General features: G+C 33.7%; 2 protein-coding genes and 1 long non-coding RNA gene across 18 annotated transcripts in view; 2 read left to right on the top strand and 1 right to left on the bottom strand.

The window, feature by feature from the left end:
• The window catches only part of RMDN1 (regulator of microtubule dynamics 1), a 52,598-nt gene extending 42,284 nt beyond the window's left edge, over positions 1-10,314 (top strand). For 3 of the 7 annotated variants that reach the window (XM_073229795.1, XM_073229798.1, XM_073229799.1), the window contains exons 5-10: positions 1,700-1,789; positions 4,686-4,741; positions 5,987-6,074; positions 7,277-7,307; positions 9,588-9,721; positions 10,179-10,314. In XM_073229795.1, coding sequence (XP_073085896.1) covers positions 1,700-1,789; positions 4,686-4,741; positions 5,987-6,074; positions 7,277-7,307; positions 9,588-9,721; positions 10,179-10,229 — 450 coding nt within the window. In that variant the 3' untranslated portion in view covers positions 10,230-10,314. Of the gene's footprint in view, positions 1-1,699; positions 1,790-4,685; positions 4,742-5,986; positions 6,075-7,276; positions 7,308-9,088; positions 9,722-10,178 lie in introns of those variants that run through there. The other 4 variants (XR_012128299.1, XM_073229797.1, XR_012128300.1 and 1 more) reach the window with 4 other exon arrangements.
• Positions 10,315-11,707: 1,393 nt separating this feature from the next.
• On the top strand, positions 11,708-13,722 carry LOC140847952 (uncharacterized). Its single transcript, XR_012128301.1, has 2 exons — positions 11,708-12,965; positions 13,069-13,722. It is a non-coding gene; the product is annotated as an uncharacterized lncRNA (long non-coding RNA).
• A 1,202-nt stretch (positions 13,723-14,924) lies between these two features.
• WWP1 (WW domain containing E3 ubiquitin protein ligase 1) overlaps positions 14,925-17,528 on the bottom strand; it is a 123,942-nt gene continuing 121,338 nt past the window's right edge. For all 10 annotated transcript variants that reach the window (XM_036995642.2, XM_036995638.2, XM_073229792.1 and 7 more), the window contains one exon: positions 14,925-16,389. In XM_036995642.2, the coding sequence (XP_036851537.1) occupies positions 16,290-16,389 (100 nt within the window). In that variant the 3' untranslated portion in view covers positions 14,925-16,289. The remainder of the gene's footprint in view (positions 16,390-17,528) is intronic.

Raw genomic sequence — 17,528 nt, 5'->3', positions numbered from 1 at the left:
ATATCCAAGTGGTGATCTTTACTCAGTTGAATGCTCAAGTATGACCCTGTGCAGTTCTGCTGGGCTCTAGCTCTGATCAGCTCTCTCTTCTACAGTATTTTGTTCTATGAATTCTAGCCACCTGAGTTTCCCCAGTCTCCCAGTTCTCTCTCTTTGAAGTGAGGAGATTGCCAGATTTAGACTATTTTGCCTTGCTGGGCTTCAGCTTTGAAATTTTTCAAGGCAGTAAGCTGGTGCAATCATAGATGGCTCACCTCATTTGGTTCTTTTCTCTCAGGTATTGCCTGATAGTTGCCTGATAGTCTTTATTATATTTTGTCTGTTTTTTTATAGTGTTTCAGGCAAGAAAGTAAGTCTAGTATCTGTTACCCCTTCTTGGCTACAATATTTGAAATCAAAGTTTTCTTTGAAAACAATGTAAACTCATTGTTGACCATAGACATTTTGGAAATAGAAGTAAATGTTCAAATATAGAAATAAAAATCATTTATGATCATATCTCCATATCCTACCATTAGATCTTGCTAGTATGGTCATTAATTAACAGTCCTATATAGTAACTAAATGTCAAGATAATCAAGGGAAAATGTTTAGGATTCTTCCATAAGGTTGTGTTTTCTTTGCATGTAGATGATAGTTTAATGCATAAGAGAATAAAATCTGTTATGTGGGAGAAGATCAGAGTACCAGGTTTGAAACCCCATGTGACCCCTCTAGTTATTTGAATTTGGTCACCTGGGAAACTGTTAAGGGAGATTAAATGAGCATAGTGTATACAGCGCGCGCGCGCGCGCGCGCGCGTGTGTGTGTGTGTGTGTGTGTGTGTGTGTGTTTATGTTTCAAGTTAATCCTTTTTTATTTTCAAAAACATCAAGATACAAAAGAACTTGGTGGAGCATACTTCTTTGGTAGAGAATACTTTTAAACAGAACTTTAAGTTTAGTTAAAATCTTTCTGATTTTAATTATTAAATTTTCATAGAAATAAGCTCAAAAAATTTGGGGGGTTATTAATTATAAGAAATTATTTCACAGAACCCAAAGGCAGGTAGATTCAGGAAAAACTGGCTCAATTGCTCTGAGGTTTTATTATCTCTTCTCTTTGCTGTTATCCGACAGTCTTTTTTCACTACAGACCTTTTTTTTCCTCATCTTAAGTCTTGTAACATACCATAAGCACCTGGATTTAGGTTGGATATTTTGCATTCACTTCTTGGGGAAGAAAACTCATATTGTCTCAGTTTGGGTGTGTTGTCCAACTTTGGCTGTAGGGACCAGGTCACAATTGACCAATGTAGCTGTCATTACTATAACAATGCAGATGTGGGAGAAGAAACAGATCCCAGAAAAGAGGATGAGAAAATAAAATGATAGTCGTTCAGTTGCAGATTTCTCTTAATGTATACTGACCATAAACATGAATCATTATCTCCTCAATTGTGATGATGACTTTACTAGAGATGCACTGCTCTCCACTTTATGTTATAGTTGCCTGTAAGTAAGCCTGTTCTGGAGTTCTTTGAGGACCATGTCCACTCTTCTTTGTGTATTCCAGTATATTTGATACAATTTTTATTCTCAATAACTTTTTTTGAATGTGAATGACTTTTGAGGAATACATAGTTACTCAGTTTTATCTTATATTGAATGGAATATTATTAAGAGTATTATTCTTACTCCTTTTTTAATTCTGTTTTTAGTGGTATGCAATCTGTATTAGTGATGTTGGAGATTATGAAGGCATCAAGGATAAAATTGCAAATGCCTACATTATCAAGGAACATTTTGAGGTACTGATGAATTTTAAAAGTTACTAGTTTTCCGAATAGATTTCCTTTTCACCTATCTGTTGTTGCATAGCAAACCACCTAAAACTTAAGGGCCTAAAGCAACAACAGTTTCTTATAATTCTGTGGGTTAACTTTGCAGTGGTGCGTCTGTCCTAGTTGGTGTAACTGAGGTCATTTAGACAGCTGCGCTTCGGCTGGGACAGAAATAATGCATGACAGCCTCTCACCTGCAATGGTTTCTCTCCACTTCCCATCACTTAGTAGTCTAGTCCAAGCTTCTTATCTGCATGATAGCTCGCTTTCAAGAGTAAAAGTTCCAAAGGAAACATTCCAGTGTACAAATTTATATCAAACCTCTGCTTGCATCACAGTTGGTAATGTCCTATCACCTAAATAAGCCATGTGGCCAAGACTAGACTGTCTGGGAGAAGACTGTACAAGGTCCTAAATACTGGGAGGTGTGGCCTAATCTAACAGTCTAACACAATTGACATACCATTCCCAATAGTAATATTTATGATTATGATCTCTGTGTATTATATCTGTATGCTTTAATTTTGCCCCCTAAACTTAATTTACTTGTTTATAGTAAGCTCTTCTTTAGGTGCCAGAAATTTCCTAGGAGTTTGTGTATTTCATGATGTACATACACACTCGTCCATTGTCCTCAAAAAAACAAAACCAAAAAAAACCTGCCACTAAAATCACAGCAGGTTTATTTCTCTTTTGATGTTGTAGACCATCTCAAAAATACAAAGAAAGAGAAAGTGATGGAAACATACATAGGAATAATGCTATATAATCTATCTAATAGCTTCTCAGAATTTTATGATTATAGTCTCGATTGCTTTTTTTTAATTAGTGTAAAGGAACATTGGGCTGGGAGTCAGAAAACCTAGCTTCTTATTCAGGCATCAATAGTTGTGTGTGCGTGCATTTCAATTTAATAATAGACAACATTTTCCACATTTTGAGACCTTTGAAATCAGACTGCTTTATATGACCAGTGGTATCTTAAAATTGGAAGCACTTTTTTCTTTCTTAGTGGTACATAAAATAATGATATGTCATAACTTTTATGGTATCTTAGATTAACTGAAATACAGTAATTTGCTTAGCAGCATTAGATAAATCACCTACAGTAGTTTGTGCCTTGGGATGAAAAATACATGACATATCTTGCAATGTTAATAATGAAAAATTGTAGAAAACATATCAATGTATACTTTAAACTTTAGGAAATGGGACTGTGACTTATACAAAACATTGTTTTTTAAAAATACTCAAATGTATATGTGGTAAGCATATTTTAAAATAACAATATTGAGTATTTATATACTAAAAGATCATTTATATTATTATTCCACTGTTACAACTAAAGTCATAAGGAATTACTATATTTAGATTGCTTCTGAAGACACTTAAAACTAATGGCGGAAAGAATTACACAAGATTTCTAATAATAGCCCCTCCCAGCCCATCCCATAAGTCCCCATAGCCCAAGGTATCTATTTTACATGATGAATTAGCCTCTCCCTTGCATCTAGAATGGTACTCTGTACCGTTCTTAGTAAATTGGGTAAAGTAGTTACTCTTGTAATTATTTGTAGGGCTAAATTTTCTACTGGAATGCCAGTTGGAAAAGGTTGGCTAGAATATGAGTTGTATATACTTTGGAAATATATTTTGCTGTAAATCATATCACCATTATGTACAGAAAAGTAAAGATTAGAGTAGTGCTGATTCTTACCCACATTATTGAAGCAAGATTTCTGCCAAGTCATATTTGTTAGCCTTATTCTAGTTATTACCTCTGCTACTACTAACATTAATCAATGTTAGGATAAATTAAGTTCTTAGAATTATGAAAAGTCAAACTAACAATGATGCTAGTGATAAAAAGGTATTACTGTGTTAAACACCTCCTGTTACTTATTGAACTTATTACCACAACCCTATAAGGCAGGTACATTACTTCATCATTTCTAAAAAAGAGCAAACTCAGGCACAGCAAGAGTTGGGAACTTGTCAGGGTCAAAAATTAGAATTCAGCAAACTGTGAATTGAACTCTGGTAGTCTGGCTTTCAAGTCCACATTGGTAATCAATACGAATATTTAAAAGTGTGTGTCTCACACATTACCAACTGAAAGTGAAAATGTGGGTTTACAGAAAAGCATAAGTTAGGAAGTTTCCGTTTTTAAAAAGGGCCTTTTATTTTTAATAGGATTAACAGTCTGTTATATTGCCCAGTGGTTGTCAACAAAGTAATGAAAAGGAGTACTTTCCTTAAAGTACTGTATGCTTTACATTAATTCATGTAGAACTTAATGAAGTAGTAAACTTTAGAGAGACTTCGTGAATGTATTTTACATTATACATAGTTATTCTATTAATAAATTTTGTGAATAAATAGTATTTATTTTTTTCTTTTAAGTATAGATGGGGAAGATGAACAAAGTCTGCATATAGGAAGAGACTTTCTAAGATTATCATGTACTTTGTTCTTCTTTTAGGAAAAAATTCAATATTGGTACAGGATTTGCCAAAAAAACTTATTTTTCCTTTGTTTTAGAAGGAAGAAACATTGAGCGCTGTAGATTATTACTGTTTTCAGAATTAGATTTATTTACCAATTTCAAAGTTTTCTCATTTTGATAAACCCTACTGCCAGTTTCTGGACCTTATAAAAAAGTAACTTTAGTCATTAATAGTGTATTGAATTAAATTGAACCAGTTAAAGATGAGGAGGAAGAAAATTTGGTATTGATTATCATAGAAGAATAGAAGTACAGTTTCAAAATTTTTTTTTAATTCATGACTTCTTCAGCAAATACAGTTAAAGTACTTACGGTGTTTAGAAAACAAATATGATTGATGTTCTCATTTCTTGTTAGAAAGCAATTGAACTGAACCCTAAAGATGCTACCTCAATTCACCTTATGGGTATTTGGTAAGAAAATTTATTTAAATATTTCAGTGGTATTTAGTATGGTCTTAATTTGTAGATTATATGCATATCTTATTTTGTAGTTTTTAAAAAAGCAAGATGCAAAAATATCTTAAAATATTATTTGGTAGTCAAGAATGTAATCTATTACATTAACTAGTAGTTGTGCATTTAGTGTTAGAAAATACTAAATTTGATTGTGATCATGTTAAATGTGTTACTCAGATCATTTAGAAACATATACTAAGACTAAAAAGTGATTAAAAATTTTTGTTAGACCATTAAATTCCCTTTGTTGGGAAAGACTATTCTTAATTACCAGGCTAAATGAAATTGGATTAATCTGACTATACAGTAGGACCCAAGAGGGTCTTTGTATCTTAAAGCTATATCAAATACAGTCTGATTCTTCTGTGGAACAGTGTAATCTTTCAATATCTTTCCATTTGCTTAATGACATCATTCTTTTGCTGGTATGAGTGTGCACCAATATGTTAAATGATTGCTGGGTTAAGAGTCTTATTTCTAAGAGAGGTAATGGTGTAAACAGTCCTGTATCAAACTCTTTTAAAAGAAAGGTAAATATCCTTCAGAATAAAGAACATATTAAACTAACAAAACATTGAAGACTAATGATTGAGGGACAGTCACTAAGTAGGTGCTAGGGAGCAAACATGAATGATATATAATCTCCACCTTGAGGAGTTCAAACTCTAGGAAAAGATCCAACATATTTTTTTCTATATATTTTAGGTAGTTGTCATGATCTTTGGATGTTAGTCATTTATTTCATCCCTTTAAAGACATAAATTGTTAGTTGCCATTTTTATTTGCATATCGTTTTTAGTTTTGTCATTTTTTTAAACTTCTCTGAGTTGGTTTTAGTTACATTTTTCTCATGTAAAAAATAGGAGTAATGATCCTAACACATTGTAGATAGCTGATTATCTGATAATCACTTAGCTCAGCACCTTGGTACAAAGTGAATACTCAGTGGTATTATTACTAGTACTGTCTGTCACTTACTATTTATATTTAATCACAAGATGTACCCTAATTGATGGATCAATGTAAGTCATTTTCTAAGTAATTTAGTATCAATATTGACCTAGTGGATATTATGTAAAGTACAAATTGTCTAAACATACAAACAGAAGATTCCTTTTATATCTGTTAAGAAGCTTAGTTCTCTTTAAGAAGGAAAAAAAGGTAATTTGAATGTATAAATGTTATTTTTTTTCCCTATAGGTGTTATACATTTGCTGAAATGCCTTGGTATCAACGAAGAATTGCTAAAATGCTTTTTGCAACTCCTCCTAGTTCCACCTATGAGGAGGTAGTGTGACTTCCTTTGTTAAGTTAGTACTGATTTCTTAATTGCAGTGCCATTCTACAGTGTCCACACATCTGGAGCTTTGATCAGTGAGGGACTTGAGCACATTTCTAATGTTCCAGTGCAACTCTCTTAATCACAAAGGCTTAATACTTACTATCCATAACTGGTGAGTGGTTTTTTATTCTTTAGGTGAAAGGCTGTTATTCTGGATTGTCAGCTGAAATAGTCTGTGGCTAAAATCTACCTTCATTTTCTGTTTAAAATCTATACTATATGAAAGTCATAAAATAGAACAAAAAATGCAGCAACTGTACTCAGCATGCTTTAGGTACACATTCAGTACAGTAATAGGCATTTACCTGTAAAGTCACATGTTCACATTGATAAAGGAAGAATAATTACAACTTTTCTTTAAAAAGCAGGGTTGAAAGGCTTGTATTGTATTCTCTCAGATTTTTAAGGCCTTTTGTTTCTTCTGTTAATAAAATTTTGAAAGGGATTTCTGGGCAAACATTTTGGGTTTTCTCATCACAAAATTTTCAGAGGGAAATAGGCAGTTGAAAAAGCTTTCCCAATAGTTGAATCATAACAAGGAACACCTTTTTTCTTTTCCTGGGAAGCTATAGTGTAGAATTCAATGTAAAGAATAGTTGTATAAGAAGAGCACAGTTGGAAATTAAAAAGGATGTATTCTAAGAAAAAAGCAGTTGTATTATAACAAATGAGTTATGTGTCTAAGATATTGTCAGTTAATATGTTATACAAACATTTTATGTAGAAATTTCAGTAATAAAAGACTTTAAACAATTTAGTGATACAACCTATCACTGAGTGAAATCAGCTTTTGATTTTATCTAGTTTTTTTACTCTAAGTCACTGTTATGATTTAAGGAGAAAAAGATCAAAATAGCTGAGTTTCACAAGATAATGTTCTTTCCTTTCTGTACATGATGCTGGGTTGTACAGGTTCTAAACAGTAATCAAGTTACTACTCAAAGTGGTCCACATATTGTAATCCATGCTCTGATGATTTAATAGTGTTATATTCAGTTTGTTAACTCTCACTGTTGATGATTTTTTTTAAGATGTTTTAATTTCTTCTGACATATTTAATATAGGAATAGATCTCAAGTAAATGCTTTTAAAATATTGATTCTGTTTCAGTCTTTTCATTATGTTCATGCTCTTTGTGTTTTTAACAGGCCTTAGGCTACTTTCACAGGGCAGAGCAAGGTAATATTTATTTTATTTCACATACTAAATCTTTAAATTTGTATGAATACTTTATATATAATAGGAATATTTAAAACAAAAATGTTATTTATTCTGATACACATCTTCTTGCACTAGACATTATCAAACAATTTTTAAAGTCTTTATTCAGTAAAGATTGCCTGAGCAAGAAATAGGCCACTACCAGATTTAGAGCTTCAGTTTTGGAATGGTCCTTCATTTGATGTAATTCAACCTTCCTTTTGGAGACGAGGCTTTGACAGGGTAACTGTCTCATTGAAGATTTCACAGCTATTTAGAAGTACTTTTTTGTTGAGCTATTTTTGACATAGAATATTATATCAATTTCAGGTACACATCATAATCATTCAATTTTTGTATACATTCTGAAATCACCACAATAAGCCTAGTTAACACCTGTTACCTTAATATAGTTACAAAGAAAATTAATAATTTTTCCTAAGGTCTGTTCTCTTAGCAACCTTTTGAATGGCGTTTAAACTAGAATTCTGGTCTTAAAGCAGTCTAGTTTTTGTTTTATTGTAGCTTCATCTGTGAAGAGTTTCATGTCACTCTTGCTTCAAAGAAATGGCCAACCTACTAAACTGACACCAGCCCATCCTACATTTATCCTTTTAAATATTAATAACACAAACTGGAGAAGGGACATGAGCATGTGTTACCAAATACACTTAAGAAAAAACATTATAAGTATATTTCTATAGAACTTCATTGGAAGAAAATTAAAGAGTGTTTATTAAATTGAGAGCCTACTAATAGGGACTATTTCAAATGCTTTCATGATAGCAAAGCATTTAAAAACATTTCATGATAGCAAAGCATTCAGAAGAATTGTGTCTGAATGTTAACTATGTCTGTAATAGACTCAATCTGATTTACTCTGTTACTGCCTTCCATTGATATCCTCTAATTATACATATCATGAATATGAATTGAAATGAAGTTTCCTCAGAGGAACGTAGAAGTATAATTGCAAAGTAAAAATACAGCTTTAGAGACTTAAGGGTTTGGAGGTCATACTCTTATTAAAGAGCTAAAATAATCCTCAGTAATTCCAGTCATGCCCCAGGTTTTACCTTACAGGTCACTTCCTCCAGGTGGCCTTTCCTTGTGGCCTGTTTAGTTTAGAAGCTACTCTTATGCTCTGAGTACCTTTTACTTCTCCCATCATGGCCCTTATTGCTCTGTAGTGTGAATATTTGTTTACATGTCTTAAGACTGAACTCAGGGAAGATAAGAACTTTTGTTTTTTTGCTTACAATAGTATCCTTATTGCTTAGCATAATAATGTTTGGCAGATTTGCTGAATGAGTAAATACATGAATGAATGAATTTACTTAACCCTAAGGAAACCTTAAGTACATCAACTTGTTACCTCACAAATACGTTCAAATTAAAGAAGTAAAACAATTTTGGGTTAAGGAGCAAATGGAGTTAATCACAAATCATATCCTGGAAAAAATATGTTTTGAATATAGAGAGTCCCAGTTTGATAGGAGGAGACTATTTAAAGAATTAATAAAGTCAGTCCCATGCTTTCATTCTTAGGCTTTTTTATTCACTTGTCCATCAGCCAAGAATGTTCTTCACTTTTCTGCTAAAGTCCTATACAGCTTTCAAGTCAGCTCAGGTATTACCTTGCAAAAGTTAGCTGCTTTTGTCTTTGGTCTAGTAACACTTAAAAATTTGTACACCTATCAAGCATTCCTCTCATTCTTGTATGTTTAGTTGTGCTCATGTCTATCTCGCCTTTTCATTAGAAATTACAAAAGAGGAGAGACTTCATTTCATCTGTACCTAGGTATAGCACATGTTCAGTACATGTTGATCAAAGGTATGTATATATAGATACCATGCTTTCATTCATTCGTTGATGTATACAGAGTACACATTATGTTCCAGGCACTGTTCTAGACATTAATACAGTGGAGAACAAAATAAATTCTAAAAAGAAAACCCCTTATGGAGTTGCAGTCTATCAGGAACCTGTTTTCTGTCTATGAAATGGAGACCTGTTTTATAAGTGTTGCAAAAATGAGAAGTATGTGTAATGTAATGCCTAGCACATAGTAGACATTCAATAAATTATAACTTTACAATGTTTTTTGAGATATGTATAGTTAGGCAAAATAGAATTACGGTTAGCCTAATCATTTGTCAACCACACAAACTTATTAAAATTTAGACCCCAAAGAAGTCTTTGAAAATAAGAACAATACTGTTCTGAGATAAATTTGTTTTCCTTTTTTTAATGTACAGTGGATCCAAACTTCTACAGCAAGAACTTGCTTCTTTTAGGAAAGACATATTTGAAGCTGCACAACAAAAAGCTTGCTGCTTTTTGGCTAATGAAAGCCAAGGATTATCCAGTGCGCACAGAGGAGGATAAACAGGTAGAAAATCTCTATTAAAGTGAGGTAGATAGGTTTCCATTGAGACACTATTAAGTAGTGAATTAAGATTTTCTTTAAAAATGTAATTGTCTAAATGCATATTGTTGAAAACTGTTCATTTCAAATGTGAATTAACATTTGCATTAATTGCTGTATATATAGCAAATGTGTAGTTACTATTAACAAAGATATTATGAATTATTTGCTACAATATAGAATTATTCCTGTTTGACATACATAAAAGACCAAGTAAGATTTCTAAAATATAAAAGGCAAGAGATGTGTACTGATGTGGAAGAGTTCTCTAAGAGTCCCATCCATTTTGTTAAATTTTAATTTTAAAATGTGCCATCCTGTTTTTGGAATGTTGGAAACTACAGTGTACTTTACTAACTTAAATTTCACAAGTTGATCTCTGTTGTACTATTTATTTATAACATATATTTTTCAATTTTAGATACAGACAGAAGCTGCTCAGTTGCTTACAGGTTTCAATGCCAAGAATTGAAAATTTTTTTGAGAAGTACATGAAATATCTAAGAAACATTGCCTTTTCATCAAATTATAAAGATAATAAATCAACCATAACTGTTCTAAGGTTGTTTTCTCAGTTCTTTTAATGTTGTGACCATTTAACAAATTAAATACACAAAACTCTAGGTTTCTTCAAATAAGGCAAAATGAGTAAGTAATTGCTATAAGAGTGGTGGAGATATCTCTGTGGCTAGAGTTAGAGGTTACTGCACATCTGGAACACCAGCCAACACAAAGTGGCATAGATTTCTAAGGAGGCTCGATCACATCAGGATGGGAGATAAAGAAAAAAAGGCTTTTTGGAAGAGGTGGCATGTCGAGGAGTGCATTTTCAAGTTGGACTGATTCAAAGTTAAGATGATGCAGAGAAGGTGTAGTGAAAATGAGCTTAGGATGCTGAGGTTCTTGGTATGAAGTAGTTAAATGATGTTATCTTGGAGCAGACCTGTATAAGGAAGTCAGGAAAGGACTAAAAGTGGAATGGTTTCCTTTTTTAAATGTGATGTAGTCTTGCAAGTGGATTGATGTTTCTCAGTAGACAAAGCCCAATTTCTATTCCCTAATAGAGCAAAAGGAACATAGAATTCATGGAAATGGAATTTAAGATTAAATAGGTGGGGCCATGCTATTTACTTAAGGCTAGGGTCCCACCACAGGAAAATCTTTTCTTAAATCCCACTTAGATAAATCTGAGAGTGTACGTTAGGTGGATTTTTTCCAAAGTACTCGGGAATTGTAATATTAAGTGGATCATAAGTGTATGTGCTGTCTTTTATCATGTATATTTTCAAACAAAAAGGAGAACATAGTATACTGGACTTGTATACCCATCTCTGATTTCAAACAATTGCTCATCTTTTGCTCTACTTATATGTGTGCATATATTCATATTTTTACTTGTATTTCTAAACCTTTGAAATTAATTGCAAGAATGTTTTATTCCTAAATATTTCAGCATGTGTTGTCTCAGACTAAGGACATCCTTCTAAACACAAATCCATTATAAAACAGTAATTCTTTAATATCATCTAATATCCAACCATATTCAAATCTTCTCAAAAATCCCAAAATGTCTTAAACTTTTTAAAACCAGGATTCAAAGGCCATACAGTGCATTTGATTTTCCACCTTAGTTTTTTAAAATCTGGAACAGTTCCCTCATCTTTGTTTTGCACATAATTGATGAAGAGGCCCATCCAGTTGTCTAGAGATTTTGCCTCACTCCAGATTGGCCTTACTGACCCCACTTTGAGAATCACTGTTCCATCTTATTTTCAGAGACCCCAGTTCATTATTAGTATATTAATCTCCTTTGCCTTTTATGTTTGCACTTTATCTTAATTTCATTTTCTTGACTTTAGTCTTCCATGACCCGTATTTTTTATTTTGTTTTTTTCTTTAGATGCTTTTTATCTTCATTTCTAAGACTTTTTTTTCCAGATTTTTCCTGATTTCAGTCAGCCAGCATTTCACATATTCATTGTCTAGTTCCGAGTTCTGGGATTTCTAATTGGATATTTTTCTCATCTGCAATTACTTATTTACATTTAATTCATATTAGTATAGTGTGTTAAAGAATTTTACTGTGTTTTCTCTTAGCATTTTCATCTGAAATTTTCTTTTTCAATTTTCTCTTTAGAATGACTTTGTTCTTTTCAGAAGTTGTGATTATTTTTGAGTTGAGTTACCAGCAGTAATACCAGGTAATCGAATGGGAAGTGAGGGATTGGGTTAATTAAAAAATATCCTCTGCTAAGTAGTTTATGTGAAATGAAGTGTCTTTTGTAATATAGCCTTCTATGGAGGGGAGGGCCTGTCTTCTGATATCTTACTATAGAGCTTTCAGAGGTATTTTTACTTTGAAATAATTATAGCTTCATAGGAAGTTACAAAAAGAAAAATAGTACAGAATTCTTGTGTATTACCCCCCCCCAGTAGTAACATGTAACTATATATAGTACAATATCAAAACCAGGAAATAGGTACAGTCCAAAAACCTTATTCAGATTTTACCATTTTTAAATGTTCTCATTTGCATGTGTTCTATGCAGTTTTGACATGTGTAGATTTTTCTAACTGTCACCATGAATATACAGAACTTTTCTATCACAAAAATCCCTAGTGCTATCACTTGTTATACCCATTCACCTCCCCTCTGCCACCAGCCTGGAAACTACTCATCTATTCTCTATAATTTGGTCATTTCAAGGATGTTATGTAAATAGATCATACTATGTTAACTTTTTGAGATTGGCTTCTTTTAGCATAATTCCTTTGAGATCCATCTTAATTCAGTCAATAGTTTTTTTCCTTTTTATCATTATCAATTCCACTGTACGGATATACCAATTTAACTATCCACCAAAGAGCACTTAGGTTATTTCCAATCATTGGTTACTATGAACATTAGGTATAGTTTATATCAACATAGATTTTCTTCTCTGGGATAAGTGCCCAAGGGTGTGGATGCTGGGTCCCTTTATAAAGCTGTTATTTTTTCCCCCCTTGACTAAGAGATAGCTCCCTTCTCCAGGATAACGATTACCTTTCCAAGATTCTGATTCTATGCATTTTCCCACTCAGCGGGAGACCTACTAGAGAATGAACCTGAGCACATTATATTCTCTTTCCTGTGCAGTCGCTGTTCATAGTTGTGTCCAGAGCTGACTGCTCGTTTAAGACTTTTATTTCCCCTCGTGTGTAAACACAGGTTGGTAGCATTCTGTCTTCTCAATGTATTAGACATGGGTTATAGGTGACTTTATATAATTACCTCACCTTGTATATGTGTCCTTCCCTATTGAAATGAGAAGAAATCTGAAGTTGGAAAGCAGCTGTTGTTACCATGTAAGAAGCCAAAAACTCTCAATTATCTTCTTGGCTAATTACCCAGTTGAGTGTTTAATCAGACTGTGAACTTTGTAAAAATGACTTTCCTCTGACTCACTTTGTCTATAAAAACAAGCTTCACTACAACAAAGAAAAAGCAAACAAAAACCACACCAACCTCATGGAGTTGTGCGGATTAAAGTGAACATGAAGGATTTACCATGAGTATTATTAAATGTTTTAAAATGCTATTATAATCTGATTGTGTTCTCCTTGGTTGATGTTGGGGAAACTTTGAAATGTAGGAGATGCCACTTGTGGACCTGTTTTTGTTGTTGTTACATTATTTTGTGGGTATTTTTTGCTTTCATATGGTGCTCATTATACAGCCTATTCTGGATTGTGCCTGGGCATTACTTGGAAGCAGAAATAGGAAGGGGTTGATTACTTTGGCAAGGGTTGTGTTGTTAACTTTAACAGATGTCCTGTTCCGAACTATTGCTCTGCTCTGAGAGCAGCATGTGTCTGTCTTGTGACTGGATACAGAGGAGCCACATAACAGTAAAAAGCTCCTCTGATAGTTTTCCCTTGAGAGACAAAATCTGTTAACTTGAATTAAATGGATTAAGAAAAGTGAAGCGTGTTGTTAAGAGAACCTTTATTTTCTCCTCTGCATATTTCAACAAGATTTTTGTTTGGACTTCTGTAGTGTCCTCCAGGAGATCTTAGATTTGATAAATGATCAGACTAAAACAGCCTACAGTAGGCTTCATTTGGCACCAGTTTACTCAGAAGGCTGTGGGACAGGAACCATAGCTGGCCAGCAGGTCAGGGTTAGGCCTCCTTACATTCAGAAAATGACCTGATAGCAGCAGTCAGTATAGCAGAGCATCCATACAGCTCCAAGAACTATCATCTCCCCAGGTGACAGCTCAGGGACTTAATAAGGGAGATGCACTTCAGAGTTTCCAAACTCTGGAAGTCTAAATCTTTGGTTTCCCATCCAGCATCCTGAGTTTTCTCAGTCCAGATGTAGCTTACCAGTCAGGCTCATTTTTAACAGAAGCAGCACTCCCTGACAATATTAATATTGTTGACACAGACCACCTTATCTAGTTTGGGGGATAAAAGGTAGGTGGTTAACAAAGGCTGCAGGATAAATGCTCCTGTTAACCATTTTAGCTTTAACTGCCTAGGAAATACTACACTTGTAGCTTCTCTCTAGGGAAGACTGGTAACTAATTTGACTGTTGAAATTGTGTCGTGCCTGTGAGCCTTTAACAGGGCTCAACTGACTGGTGGTGGTGGGGAGTGCTGCTGAAAGTACCATATAAACGTCTGAGCCTCCCTCTCTCGCCTATTTCCTCAGGAACTGTGTTCAGGCAGTGAGCCTTGCACTTCTGTCTGTGTGCCTAGCCCAGGACACGGATGGGAAGGGAGGAAAGATGAGTGATGGGCCCCATCACTGGTTTCTCTCATTGTTAGTGAGTGGACACATCAAGACAATCCTGCCTATTATAGGCCTGGATTTCTACTAGATATGAAAGGTAAAAAGACCCAGTAAACTCTAGCCATCTCCAGAAAGCAGACTGTATAGCTGCATCTGGCTTTTTCTTACCTGAAGTGAGAAGGGGGGACCAGTACCCTGAAAGTCTGTCTTTAGTCATATCTGCTGACTCACTCCCATTATAGCAAAACTCATCCAGCAGTGGTGCCTTAAATGGTATAATTTAAGCAGCCCTTTTGAAGATTCTACAATACCCTCTGTTGTAGAATTTGTCATATACATTAAACTCAAAAATACTCAGTGTCAGTAATTAGGATTTGTGAAAGGAGTCTGTTCAACCAAGTGGATCATTGCCTTTATTTCATTTTTTACTACGAATTTTGAATAAAAATGCAGAACACAATCTAAATTGTAGAAAAATAAAATCTTGGCAAAATAAAAACTTTAGGGCAATTGTATACTAATATTTTCTTTATGTACTTGGTGAAATATGTTAGATAACATTATTTAAAAAGTTAATGAAATTTACAGTGCTCATGGTAATGATACAAATGGATATTAAGATTTTTGTATTAATAAGGAAGCCCAGTTTGCTAAAGTGGCATTAATATCATTCACATCAGATTTTCTTAAACATCTTTGTAGTTTAGCAAATGCCCTTGATAATGACAAAGTATTATTAGTGGAGAGGGACCAAGACTGTTTTATATGCTTATTTAATTCAGATACATAGAATTTTCATGAATTTAAGAGGAATGCAGATACTCAAATACTAATAGAAAATCATTAAACTCATCTGAGTATTCAAATGCTTATGTAACTCTTTAATCCACTGTTTTCTAAAGCTGAAACTCTAAACACAAAAGTGGTAAAGTTCACATTACCTTTTTATATGTTCCTAAGTATCAGATTGCACCAATTATGAATTAAGTTTAAAGAACATATTTAAAAATAAAAGTACAGAAATGCCTGATTTTTTAATTTCCACAAATACCTAGCATCCCAAAGTAACATGTAAACCTCTGTGCTGCTCAGTGAATCCTTCCCAATCTCAGAATAAACTAAATGATACTGGATTAATATGTGATGTCCATTAAACTATGGTTTCATTCCTTTCTTTGTATTAGTAATGTAACAAAGAGGGAAAATTTTCAACTACTGTATTTATTTAAAATAAACTGACAGGTTCAGGTACCTGTTTTCAGAAAAGCCAGCAGCATTTAATGCACTCATAGTAAGATTTGGCCTAAGCCCTTAGTACCTTCCTGAACAGCCATGCAACTGAACACCTTCAGGAGATGTTACATAAAGGGAGAAGAACATGGAGCAATTTGTACTTTGTCCCCTGGATAACCGAAACAAGGTAAAGCAAATTCAGCTATTTTTTAAGGAACAGCTTCATGTTTAATACACTCTGAGCTCTATAAAACTAGAGCCACTATCATATATGCTTAGATATCTTATTTTTAATAAAGTCTCTTGCTTCATGGTCTTTATCCTGGTCAGTCATTTCAAGGGAACAATAAATAAAGTAGAAAAAGATGAATTGTTTTGCATATTTCTGTGGAAGAACGGAAAACACTTTAAGAGGTTCAGAAAATTCACTGTACAGAATGAACAGCTTATACACACTATCTGTGCAATTTTTCCTGGCTTGAGTATTTAAATGCAAGTGTTACTTCAAGATGAGAAGCACATTCATTCTTGTCCAAATCCTTCTGTCTCTTCTATTGCAAAAAGTAATTTTTCCTTTAGTTGTTCATAACTCTTATACGGTGGTAGGTCCAAGCGGTTAAAACTGAACAGAAACAAAATCAAAATCAGATGCATTTTCAATAAAACAAAAAGATTTCTAAAACTTTTTAAAGCACACTTGGAAAAAAAACTAAATGGATAGAGGAAGGATGTAAAAATTTTGCCCAGAGTATTCTGACAATTTGCTACTATAGAGTATAAACTAATATGTTAACATACAAATTTCTTAAAGCAGTATGTACACATTGAAGACCTATTCATATTTTAACATTTCCCATAGAAAAACAATTACAAATAATCATAGAAATATGGATAAAGACTCTGGAACTTGTTTTTAAATCACTAATTTTCTCTTTTCTATATTTTTGTTACACTGTTCATCTGACCATGCTTTATGGCTTTTCTATGGTCATGAATGTTTTTTCTGCCTATGAAAATATTTACTCATTAGGAATCAATCTAAATGCTACAGCTTCCTCCAAGAATTCTTGAGCATCTTAAAAAGATTTAGTAATAAGCTCTTTTTTCCGTTTAAGCATTTATTCTGTAAGACTGGTTTCTTTCATTAAACTCTAAAACCCACAAGGGCAGTCCTCCTCTCCTAACACTGATCTTTTTCACATATAGTGGATATTAGTAAATGTTGAGCTACATAACAAAATGGATTACATGAAAGCATCCAAAAACAGGATTCGGTCATAAGATATTTAGCCATTACATTTTGTGCTGGCTTACAAAAGGACAGAAACATGCTAAAATCTATTCATCTTTTATTGAGTACTTGTATGAATATCAGAATCCTGTTTCTAGTTTGGCTTTTGTTTTAGTTCCAGCTTGAAATCTAATTTGCTACTTATCTATAAAAAGCACTTTTATATCTAGAAAGGGAAGACACTGACCAATATACCTGTCATGGATGCTGGGGAATAGTTCCCTGTCGGCTTGCTATACCACATGTATGCAGCCTGAGCAACCCTGCCCAGGAAGTTGCCAAGTCACTAAGCAAAGCCTTGGGAGATGGCCCAATCCACCAAGGCTTCCTTCACCACAGATGACAGCACTGCTTACTTTCTAGGCACTACTAAAAACTCAAGTCTTTCTGGAGCATCTATTTTCATCCAAATTCTCGTCCCAATACTGATCAACTAATTTTCCCCTGGTCTCAGTTAAATCTCCAACCCT

This window comes from Manis javanica, chromosome 2, assembly GCF_040802235.1.
Source record: "Manis javanica isolate MJ-LG chromosome 2, MJ_LKY, whole genome shotgun sequence".
NCBI classification, from domain to species: Eukaryota; Metazoa; Chordata; class Mammalia; order Pholidota; family Manidae; genus Manis; species Manis javanica.
Note: the sequence above shows the minus strand (reverse complement) of the source record. Positions and strands in the feature narration are given on the sequence as shown.